General features: G+C 52.0%; 1 protein-coding gene across 5 annotated transcripts in view; it reads left to right on the top strand.

Moving 5' to 3' along the window:
• CASKIN1 (CASK interacting protein 1) overlaps positions 1–12,127 on the top strand; it is a 123,824-nt gene that overhangs the window by 75,628 nt on the left and 36,069 nt on the right. For 4 of the 5 annotated variants that reach the window (XM_080981678.1, XM_080981677.1, XM_080981679.1 and 1 more), the window contains exons 3-4: positions 10,186–10,283; positions 11,344–11,489. In XM_080981678.1, the coding sequence (XP_080837804.1) occupies positions 10,186–10,283; positions 11,344–11,489 (244 nt within the window). Of the gene's footprint in view, positions 1–10,185; positions 10,284–11,343; positions 11,490–12,127 lie in introns of those variants that run through there. The other variant, XM_080981681.1, reaches the window with a different exon arrangement.

Genomic DNA, 12,127 nt, shown 5'->3' with positions numbered 1-12,127 from the left:
AATACAGCTCCGCTGCCCGAATCTGATGGGAACTGTTGTAGTCCTCAAAATCGGGAGGGTAGCAGGCTAGGGAAAGTTGCTGCCTAGGGGGCATGCTCCAGCTGTGCGTGGGCACAGCCAACCTCACAGGGTTGTTGTGAGGCTAAAACAGGGAGAGGAAGAGAATTGGGCACGCCACCTTGAGCTCCTTGGAGGAAAAGCGGGATAAAGAAGTAATAATAAAATAAATAAGTGGATGGAAAGGCTTTCAGGAGGGGGGCATGAAGAAATTTATCTTTGTTCTTAAGACCCCCTTGTGTTGCCTGCATCCAGTTTTGCAGGGGACCTCTCTCTGTGGCCTCCTCTGTACATCACAAGCACTGTGCCTGGCCTCCCCATGACTTAAGATCGTAAAAAAAAAGCCTGCTGGATCAGGCCAGCGGCCCATCCTGTTCCCACAGTGGCCGACCAATGGGAAACCTGCAATTCAAGGATTCAAGCACAAGAGCTCTCTCCCCTCCTGCATTTTCCAGCAACTGGACATTCAGAGAAGCATTGCTGCCTCCAGCTGTGGAAGCAGAGCAGTAGCTATTGATAGCCCTCTCTTCCATGGTTTTGTCCCGTCTGCTTTCAAAGCCATCCGGGTCGGTGGCCTTCACTGCCTCCTTTGAGACTTGGATCTTGAGTGGTGTGTTGCACGCCATCCCACTCTTTAGCAAAAGATGGAAATGACGCAAAATTAGAGAGAGCCATTGTACAACCCTGTCTGAGTTGCGTAATTTATGCCGGGCACAGAATTCCGAGGGCAGAATTCTTAATTCCGTTCGCTTCACGTGCCTGAAAAGGCGGGGGGGGGGGGAAGGAAGCAATTCTGCTGCCTCATGAGGTGACCTCGTTTGCTTCCTATTGAAGTGTATTCCTTTTCCATTCCTTTCTTGATATAAGAAAGCTGCTTGCAGCTGCCGGGGCCCAGATAATTTCACTGTTGTGATGACTTGTAGGAGATGAGAGGAGGCAATTTTTGCTGAGATGGAAAATAGTACAATGGAGCAAACTTTCCCCTCCTCCTCTGCACTCCCCAGGTGTGATCTCTGTGAATTCAGGTTAGTGTGTCCTTCCAGAAAACCAAAGAACATAAGGAGAGCCTGGCTTCCGGATCGGGCCAATGACCCATCTAGTCTGGCATACTGTTCTCACAGGGGCCAGCCACCAAATGGCATCAAAACAGCAGCAAACACAAGCTCTTTGTCCAGGTTGTGGGGCAAATACCAGGGGATGACTATTGGCTTTATGCTTCAGGGCACCTGACTGGTCTCTGCTGGAACCAGGATGCTGGACTAGAATGGCTTTTGTTCTAAACCTGTAGCAAACCATACATTTAAAGCACAAAATTTCCCCCCAAGAATCTTGGAAATCGTAGTGACCTCTACAGTTCCCAGTACCCTGTTATGTACTGAGTTGAATAGGATCCAAACTGTAGCAGTCTGATTGGTCCTAGAACAATAGGATCCAAAAGGCAGCAGTCTGATTGGTCCTAGAACAATAGGATTCAGAATGCAGCAGTCTGATTGGTCCTAGAACAATGCAGCAGTATGATTGGTTGGCAGGAACCACCCAATCCTGCTCCAGATAGAAGTGAATCCACAACCTGATTGGCTTACAGTAGAATTCCAGAATTAGCCAATCATGTGCAGCCCATTGTGTAAATAATGTATATAAAGCAGATACTGTGAGGGGACATTTATTCATTCCTCCTCACCACTATGAGCTGAATAAAGAGCATGAAATCACTTTGCGACTCTGAGTATATTTCACTGGCGACGAAGGTGGGATCCCGCTGAGCTGACTGCCACACACAGCACCGCAGCACCGCCAACTGCCGCACCGCTGCCTCGCACCGTGTATCCAGGCTTCAGCTCCGGGGCACAAGGAACTCAGAATGGCAGCCAACAGCAGCTTCTCGCCATTCAACCCAGCATCTGGAGACTGGGAAGCGTACGCCTCCCGTTTCACCTTCCTCCTAGAAGCCAAAGGGGTCACCGACGAAGAAGACGCCAAGAAGAGGGCGATATTCTTCAGCGTCTGCGGAGAGGAGACGTTTGAAATCGCCCGGGCTCTCCTTGCGCCTGAAGACGTCGCTACTGTTCCATACAAAACAATAATGGAACAGCTGAAGGGGCACTTTTCGCCGCAGCCCTCAGTGGTGGCTCGTCGAAATGCCTTCTACGCAAAGCGGCAAGCCCCTGGGGAAACCATAACTGGGTTTGTGACCTCTCTCCGCCAAGCCGCCCGGTTCTGCAACTTCTCAGAGCTGGAGAACATGCTTCGTGACCGCCTCGTCGGTGGCCTGAAGGATGAGAAGCTGCAACGGCGCCTCTACGCTAAGAAGGACCTAACGTTCCAGGTCGCTCTGGAGGAGGCCCTGGCAACAGAAGCTGCCGAGAGGTCGACCCAAGAGGCACGGCCGAGCCTGCCATCCCAACCGAGGGTCCACCATGAAGACCTCACCGACGACTCAGGATCCGACAGGGAGGAGGTGCACCGAGTACAGCAGCGCACTCAAGCAGCGCACAGACCACAGCTGCCTCGACGAGAAGGAGGGAACTGCGCAAGCTGCGGGGAGAGTCACGAGAGGAGGACCTGCCGTTTCCGCAACGCAGAGTGCAGGCAGTGCAGAAAATCGGGACACATCGCCCGGGTGTGTCGGGCTCGGCCCACCCGACACCAGGCATCAGATGACCAATCCAAGAGCCCCAGGTCCCAGGGCCCAACGCACCAAGGCAACTCGACGGAGCTCACGGACTTCCAGGTATACCAGTTGCCCCACCCCAACGTAGAGAAAATTTATGTAGAGGTACAGATAGAGGGGGCCCCATGCCGCATGGAGCTTGACACGGGTTCAACTCTATCCATAATCTCGGCAAGGACCTTAAGGAAACTGTGTCCCACTGGGGGTCCCAAACTCAGGCCGGCCCCATTCACCCTCCGGGACTTCCAGAAACGTAAGGTCCCCACAATGGGGGTGGGGACCTTCAGGGTGCAATACCGAGGGCGGACGCGGCAACTGGACTTGCTTGTGGTCAAGGGCCCCTACATTAGCTTACTGGGATTGGCATGGTTTGGACCACTGGGGCTAGCTGTCACCGGGGTGAACCACACTAGCTTACAAGTGGACGTGGACGCCATATGCAAGGAATTTCCAGGGGTTTTCGATGGGAAATTGGGACAGTATACGGGCCCCCCCATTGCGCTACAGCTTGACCCCGCAGTACGACCGGTCAGGCTCAAGGCCCGCCGGGTCCCGTTTGCCTTGAAACCCCGTATAGACGAGGAATTGGACCGACTCGTAGAGCAAGGAGTGCTGGAGCCGGTGCCTAATGCTCCCTGGGAAACCCCAATCGTCACACCCGTCAAGCCTAATGGTTCGGTCCGCATCTGCGCAGACTACAAATGTACCATAAACAAGGCCCTCACGGCCCACGCATACCCAGTGCCAGTGGTCAGCCATGTCCTTGCCACCCTGGCTGGGTCGAAAATTTTTGGCAAGCTGGACTTGGCCCAAGCATATCAACAGCTGCCAGTAGATGAGGCCACAGCAGAGGCACAGACGATTGTGACGCACAGAGGAGCGTTCAGGGTAAAGCGGCTGCAATTCGGTGTCAGCGTGGCACCAGGCATATTCCAGAATATAATGGACTCTCTCCTTAAAGGGATTCCTGGCGTCACCCCCTTCTTCGATGATGTGTTGATTGCCGGCCCCACACCAGAGGAGTTTGAGGACCGCCTCCGCACCGTTCTGCACCGTTTCCAGACGGCGGGTCTCAAGGTGAAGCGGGAAAAATGTCTACTAGGAGTGCCTCAGGTGGACTTTCTGGGATTTATGGTGGACGCAGAAGGGGTCCACCCGACTGGGGACAAGGTACGGGCCATTTGTGATGCCCCAGCGCCCAAGAGCAAGACTGAACTTCAGGCCTTCTTGGGACTATTGAACTTTTACCATTCCTTCCTTCCCCACAAGGCGGCGGTAGCGGAGCCCCTACACAGACTCCTGGACAAGCGGGCCCCTTGGGTGTGGGGCCAGCGCCAGGAGGCCGCATTCCAGGCAGTCAAGGACTTGCTTGTCTCAAACTCGGTCTTGGCACACTTCGACGAGAGGCTGCCGGTGGTGCTAGCATGCGACGCCTCACCCTATGGCATTGGAGCTGTCCTGGGGCACCAACTCCCGGATGGAAGAGAGGTACCGGTGGCGTACTTTTCCCAGACACTCAACACAACCGAGCGGAACTACTCGCAAATCGACAAGGAGGGTCTGGCAATCGTAAAGGGAGTAAAAAAATTCCATGATTTCTTGTACGGGCGGCCCTTCACCGTGGTGACTGACCACAAGCCGTTGCTTGGCTTGTTTGCCCCCGAAAAGCAGACCCCCCAAGTGCTGTCTCCTCGCGTCCTCAGGTGGTCAATTTTCCTTGCCAGCTACCAGTATGCACTGATTCACCGACCTGGGAAGGCGATGGGCCATGCGGACGCCCTCAGCAGGCTACCACTACCGGAAACAGGCCCTGACCCAGCACCTGCACAAGAGGTTATGAGCCTGGAGCTGCTTCCCGACCGCCCCATTCAGGCACAAGAAGTTGCACACCATTCCAAGAAAGATAGGGTCATCTCCCGGGTCCTGGACTGGGTGTGGAGGGGATGGCCCAGCAGCAGCCCCGGGCCAGAATTCGCCGGCTACACAACCCGCAAACATGAACTGTCGGCCCACAAGGGGTGCCTGTTATGGGGAAGCAGAGTCGTTGTTCCCCAGCCCCTCTGCAAAAGGGTCCTCACAGCCCTACACGAGACACATCCAGGGGTAGTAAGAATGAAGGCCCTTGCCAGGAGTTATGTGTGGTGGCCGGGGATCGATGGAGAGATAGAGGCCTGGGTCAAACACTGCCAGGCCTGCCAAGAATCCCGCCCAGATCCCCCAAGGGCCCCAGTCCAGTCCTGGGAGTCCGCCCGAGCACCATGGTCACGCCTGCATGTGGATTTCGCTGGCCCCTTTCAGGGGAAAACATTCTTCATAGTGGTGGACTCCTACACCAAATGGCTGGAAGTCGCACTGGTACCGTCCACTTCCACGTTCGCAGCCATCCGGGTACTACGCAGGCTGTTTGCAACCCACGGGCTCCCTGACACTCTCGTCTCAGACAACGGGACTGCATTTACGTCAGGAGAATTCCAAACCTTCACAGCGCAGAACGCCATCCGCCACATCCGTTCGGCGCCGTTCCACCCTGCCACCAATGGCCAAGCAGAACGCATGGTGCGGACCACCAAGGACACCCTTCGCCGCATGACGCAAGGGGACTGGGAGTACCGCCTTGCCACATTCCTTCTAGCACAGCACAGCACCCCCAGCTCAACGACTGGCCGGAGCCCCGCTGAACTACTAATGGGTCGGCGCCTTGCAATCAGATTGGACCGCCTTCACCCCGATAGAGCTCAGGATGAGGTAGTGGTGGGGGAAGGCAGGAACCCCCGGACCTTCGAGGCCCAGGACCCAGTGTACGCAAAGAATTTTGGGGCAGGCCCAGCATGGGTACCCGCCACAATCACCAGGGTCACTGGCCCCGTGTCGTACGAGGTGCTAACGGATGGGGGGCAATGCTGGCGCCGCCACTGCGACCAGATACGGCGACGATTCCCGGGAGAAAACCAGGAGGAGGACAGGTCAGAGGAGTCCCAAGGGAACAGCGGGGCAGTGAGGCCCATAGAGCAGGAGGGGCCAGCAGGAGAGGCAGAATCAGTAAATACAGAGAGGACCCGTGAGGCCGAAAGGACACCGGAACCAGAACCACGACTGAGCGAGCCGGTTGCACCAGACCAAACAGCCGCATCACAGCCAGCATCCTTGGAACACGAGCCAGAACCCGGAGCCCGGACCAGGGAACACCCCAGGCCACAACGCACACGTAGGCCGCCGGCATACCTTGAGGACTATGAATGCGACCTCCCGGGCAGGACTGGAACTTAGAGGGGAGGGGTGTTATGTACTGAGTTGAATAGGATCCAAACTGTAGCAGTCTGATTGGTCCTAGAACAATAGGATCCAAAAGGCAGCAGTCTGATTGGTCCTAGAACAATAGGATTCAGAATGCAGCAGTCTGATTGGTCCTAGAACAATGCAGCAGTATGATTGGTTGGCAGGAACCACCCAATCCTGCTCCAGATAGAAGTGAATCCACAACCTGATTGGCTTACAGTAGAATTCCAGAATTAGCCAATCATGTGCAGCCCATTGTGTAAATAATGTATATAAAGCAGATACTGTGAGGGGACATTTATTCATTCCTCCTCACCACTATGAGCTGAATAAAGAGCATGAAATCACTTTGCGACTCTGAGTATATTTCAACCCTTAAACTACAGTTCCCATGATTCTTTGGGGGAAGTCACGTGCCCCAGAGGAAGGGTGGGATATAAAGCCTCATAGGGTCCAAGATGGTTGGATTTGGGGAAGGTGCACTGTTAGGTATAAATACAACTCGGGACCAGGATACCCAAAGACCATGGCACCCAGTCAATCATGGCTGTTTGCAGGCTGTCTTGAAGGCACCATCTTCCCAAGGACATCTGTTCCCTGCAATGTAGTCATTGGGCTTTTAGTGTTGTGGCACCAGCCCTTTGGAATGTCCTCCCCTTAAATATTAGACAGGTGCCATCTCTGACTTCTTTTTGGTGGAATTGTTCTTATATTGTTTAATAATCACTTGTTTCTTTCCATCCTGGGCTCTTTTATTTATTTTATTTATGTCAACAAAATTATGCGCCACTTGATTGTTTTAAAAACAACAACCCTTAAAGCGGTTTAGAAAAAAAAGATAAAACAATAAAATTGCCAACAATAATTTTAGACTTTTGAAAAGTCAAAATAACAATGGACTAAAAACAAATTAAAATTTGTGCCAACCTTCTACATATGTGGATAGGCTTGCCTAAGCAAAAAATGCTTTTAGCAGGGACTGAAAAGAGCACAGTGAAGGCGCCTGTCGGTTGTTAAGGGCTTTGAACTTGGCCCTTTGAGAGGAAGGGTGGGCTATAAATTTAATAAATAGTCGTAAATAAAAAGATCAACTTCTGGAGGGCTCCAGGTTGGGGAAGCCTGCTTTGGCGGAAGAGAACGGCTCTGTCCTCTCCTGGGCAGGTGCCACCTCCCTTTCCAAGCAGCCCTTGCAGACGGCTTGGCAGGCGGCAGGCGGAGGAGACGGAGAAGTAAATGAGTCTTTGCTGAAAGACGAGGGGGCGGGAAGGGGGGGGACGCTTCTTCCATTAGCTGGAGAGAGGCGCAGACTCCCACGCAAAGCTGGGCTCTTCTGGCTTCAGGCAAGGGATGGGTGCTCAGCACAAAGCCTTTTCTGGCCCTATGCAGGCAGGGGAGAGAATAGGTCTCTTGGGTCAGTATCCTGAGCAGTCTCACAGAGACCAGAGGCTGCCCAAGCAAGGAGCCACGTGTGTGTCTGAGAGAGGAAGGGAGAGAGAGAATAGCTCGTTGCATTGTATCTCAATGCGCCAGCTGAACTGGTGCCACCACTATGGCGTTGCAGAATATTCGTTAGCAGTTGCATTTCATACCCCACCTTTTCCTCCAAGGAGCTCAAGGCAGAGTATACAGTTGTTGTTTTTCCTCTCCCCCCACTTTTATTTTATTTGGTTATTTAACAAATTTGTATAACCACCTGTACCCGTAGGTCTCAGGGCGGTTCACAACATAAAAACGCAGAAAAACAAACCGAAATGGCTCAGTGGAGAGGGATATTTTTGCTTTTCTTGTGGAGTGATCTAAGGAAGAAAAATAACAGGAACAGCTTCCCTGCTGGAAGCATTTCAGAGGCGCCCAAGTGCGTTTCTCACGTCCTCCCCATGGCCCCCAGACGCACAAATCCCAGGGAACGCTGAAATCCAGGCTTCTGGGCAGCTTTCCTGGAAAGAGCGGGAGCGGCAGATTTGCTGAGCCCCATTGCTCTCTCTGTGTGTGTGTATGTGTGGAATCGCTACAATGCCAAGTAGACCCCACGAACCCTGTGCTAAATTGGGGCATTCCTTAGCAGCTATAATAACTCTGCTCTGGTTTACATCTGCAGAGTTTGGGTCTGTGCTTTTATGGAAATGTTTGGAAAGCTGTGTGCGTCTTCCCCAAATATCCCGGGATCGAGATATGACTTATGTGCACGCATCCAGCCCGTAATCCTCATCTCTGCCTCTCCGTCCAAAAAACCCGCCGGTTATTTAATTCATGAATTTATTTTTCAAAGTTTTCCGTCTTCCTCTTTAGCCCCCAAAGGTTCTTGGAGCAGCTACCCATTGTTTAAAAGCAGTAAAGCGATAATAATCTGGAAGTAGCAGCGAGAGGCAGAGTTGTATAGCAGTACCAAATCAGGTTTAATCCAGGATCTAAAAAATGAAGCTAAAAACACATAGGTAATTTTTAAGTGTGTGCCGGTCAGCGGGGAAAGTATTTCACTGGAGCCAAGATAGACATCAGGGTCTTGGCAGTCCTCTCCAGGAAGGTCAGCATCTGCCTCCAGAGGCTGGGATAGCAAGGAAGGACTGGTGGCGATGATGATAAATTAAATATATTACCTGCTATTCACCAGCAGATGCCAGGGTAGGATGCAACCAACTAACACTAAAACCAGTTAAAAAATGATGACCTTAAAATCTGTGCACATGCTTGGGACACCATGACATAGAAACAGCAGAAACTGGCTTCTACTGAATCAGACTTCTCTTGCTTGGACTCTGAGCCTGGACCAGCCCGGGATACTATTTTGGTTGCTCCTCCCTTGAGGTTACTGCTGGCCAGTTGCCTGCTTCTTCAGGAGCCCAGGGAGAACAGGATAGCAGTATGTCCTGGGATAGCTAAATTGGTAGATTGTGAGACTTAATCTCAGGGTCCTGGATTTGAGCCCCACATTGGGCAAAAGATTCCTGCATTGCAGGGGGCTGGACTAGATGACTCTTGTGGTGCCTTCCAAGGCTACTGTTCTATCATTCTACCTTTGTAAAGGGTAAAGGGACCCCTGACCATTAGGTCCAGTCGCGGACGACTCTGGGGTTGCGGCGGTCATCTCACTTTACTGGCTGAGGGAGCCGGCATACAGCTTCCGGGTCATGTGGCCAGCATGACTAAGCCGCTTCTGGCGAACCAGAGCAGCGCACGGAAACGCCATTTACCTTCCCACCAGAGTGGTACCTATTTATCTACTTGCACTTTGATGTGCTTTTGAACTGCTAGGTTGGCAGGAGCTGGGACTGAGCAACGGGAGCTCACCCCATCGCGGGGATTCGAACCGCCGACCTTCTGATCGGCAAGCCCTAGGCTCTGTGGTTTAGACCACAGCGCCACCCGCGTCCTGGGTGCATGCAACTAAAGATAAGATCATAAGAAGAGCCTGCTGGATCAGGCCAATGGCCCATCTGATCCAGCATCCTGTTCTCACAGTGGCCAGCCAGATGTCTCAGTGGCAAACTCACAGCAGGACCTGAGCACAAGAGCATTCTCTCTACCAGTGATCCCCAGCGACTGGTATTCAGAAGCATTTCTTCCTCTGGCCATGCATGGAAGGAGAGAGAGCATAGCTGTCCTGGCTTGTTGCCATCGATAGCCCTCTCCTGCATGAATTTGTCTTGTAAACTTTTAAAGCCGTCCAAATTGGTGGCCATCACTTCCTTCTGCGGCGGTGAGTTCCATGGTTTAACTAGGTACTGTGTGAAAAAGTACTTCTGCAAAAATCTGCCCTGCATCTTCCAACGTTCAGCTTCATTGGATGTCCACAAGTCCTGCCTCCAAAGAAGCCCTTGCCTGTTGGCAGAATATCAGCAAGCGAGGGGAGCGTGGGAGCCAGGAAGGATCCTGGGGAGGTCCTTCCCTTAGAGTTGGGGTTCGTGGCAGAGAAAGCCTTGACCTGCTTTTGTGCCAGCTGTACCTGGGCAGTGCGTCTCCTGCTGATCTAAGGAAAGGGGAGAGAGCTCTGGGAGCAGGTGCTCTGAGCTAGCCTGGAAATCTGAAGCAGGGTTAGCTCTTTGTGGGGCAGCTGCTTTCTGCATTGGCGTGAACTGAGAGTTGGGGAATTGGGCAGGGCAAGAGAAGGAGGAGAAGGAGGTGGTCGTGGTGGGGAGTCTCTCCGGCACTTGACATCTCTGCTTTGCCCCCTTTCCTTGCAGATTCTCTGCCCTGCACCACGCGGCCCTCAATGGCAACACAGAACTCATATCCCTGCTGCTGGAGGCTCAGGCTGCTGTGGATATCAAGGATAACAAAGGCAAGCACAGGAGAGGGACTCCTAGAAGGAATGCAGAGAGCACCTGGGGGTGGGATTTGGGGGAGGTGGGCGGGGCTTTGATGTGAGTGGGCGGGGCTTTGCTTTGATCATGGTGGGTTCTAGTATTGGGGAACTGAGCTGTGCTACAACGGAGAACAAAGAGAGAGAGAGAGAGAGAGAGAGAGGCAGAGAGAGAGAGAGGCAGATCTCACAAGCTGCTGAAGGTTGTCCTATGGTCTTTTTTCATGAGCATGCCATGTATCCCATTTCTAGAGGACAAGACTGTTAGTCTCTTGCAAAGAAAACAACCTTAATGAGGGGAGGTGTGGCGGGACGTATGTACTATGGCCTAAGACTTTTTGGGCTGCATTCCACTTCATCAGAAGCATGCAATATTGCATAGATCATGATTTGAGGGGTGCGAGGGATTGTAAACAGTGAGGGCAGGAGGAAAGACAAGGCAGAAAAGTAGAGATAGTGATAATGGTTATGTTACACCTCCACACAAACCAGGTATTGATACCACAGACACCCTGGCATTGGTAAGCCAGTTAACACATGCATTCAGCCTCTTGATGAATTTCAATTCACCTGTTTTTCACTGGTGCCACCCCCCTGTTCCTCTGTTCCTTTATGGCCACCTTAAGGTCAGCTTTGGAGTACCCCCATGGGCTTGTGGCTATTGCCAGCTTTGAGGTCAGATTTGTGCCCATCTACACTACGACCTCAATGCATTTTTATTATTAAGAACCCTTCTTTGGAGGCAGCTGGAAGAAGCCCAGCAAATATAATTCAACCAGTGTGTCATCAAGTTGCAAGTGTATCCCACCATGTCCTGGTGTATTGACTAAATGTGGTTTGGGCAAACCACAGTTTCCCATATTCCGATACTGTGGTTTGTTTGTGGCGGCTGTTGGACACTTCCAGTGTTCTCCCTGTGCCTTGAGAAGTTTTCCCAGTTCTTTTGGATTGAGTTATGCCCCCAGAAATGAAGGGTGGTTTCAATACTAGCATTGATAATCTCTCTCTCTTGCCCCACCCCCTCCTGGATGTGGTACAGGGATGCGCCCCTTGCACTATGCTGCCTGGCAGGGTAAGAAGGACCCCATGAAGCTGGTGCTGAAGGCTGGCTCTTCTGTGAATGTTCAGTCGGATGAAGGGCAGATCCCTTTGCACCTGGCAGCCCAGCACGGCCACTATGATGTGGTAAGGGGCAAAAGGGGTGGGGAAAGGGGTCTTGCCTAGGGATAGATGAATCTGTCAGTCTCAAATTCTCAAATCCTCCCGATAAACACATTTTTGCATGCATTTTTGGCTGATAGAGATCTTTTGCAAGCAAATTTTCCATTGACTGCAGTTCAGTTTTGTATCTTATTTTAAGTAAGATGACTTTCTCTTTTTTTTGCTCGTTTCCCCCCAATATATGCATTTGTTTGTCTGGAGAAATTCAAAGGAGAGCCAATTTCGAAGGCTGACCCTGTTTCAGTTGGCATATTGGTTCGAGAAGCGCAAATGAGGTTGTTTTTCATTGAGGAGCAAACAAAACCAATTTTCTCTTTCATCTGCACCATACCATGAAAAATGCATCTTGTTCCAGCTCTCTGGGGGTGGCAAGAGAATTTTACTTGCCCAATGGTATAGAGAATTTGACTTGCCTTTGACTTGCAAAGGGCCCATAGAATCCTTAAGCAAACCGACCCTGCAGATCCTGGGCAACATTGGGGTCTGGTGGGGAGTGCATGGCATTGATGGAGGTGGGGCTTACATGTGCCCTACCCCTACACCACATGTGCCCTACACCACCCAACACCACAGCCAGTATGGTGTAGTGGTTAAGAGCGGTA

Source organism: Podarcis pityusensis (assembly GCF_964106645.2).
Source record: "Podarcis pityusensis genome assembly, chromosome: 14".
NCBI classification, from domain to species: Eukaryota; Metazoa; Chordata; class Lepidosauria; order Squamata; family Lacertidae; genus Podarcis; species Podarcis pityusensis.
Note: the sequence above shows the minus strand (reverse complement) of the source record. Positions and strands in the feature narration are given on the sequence as shown.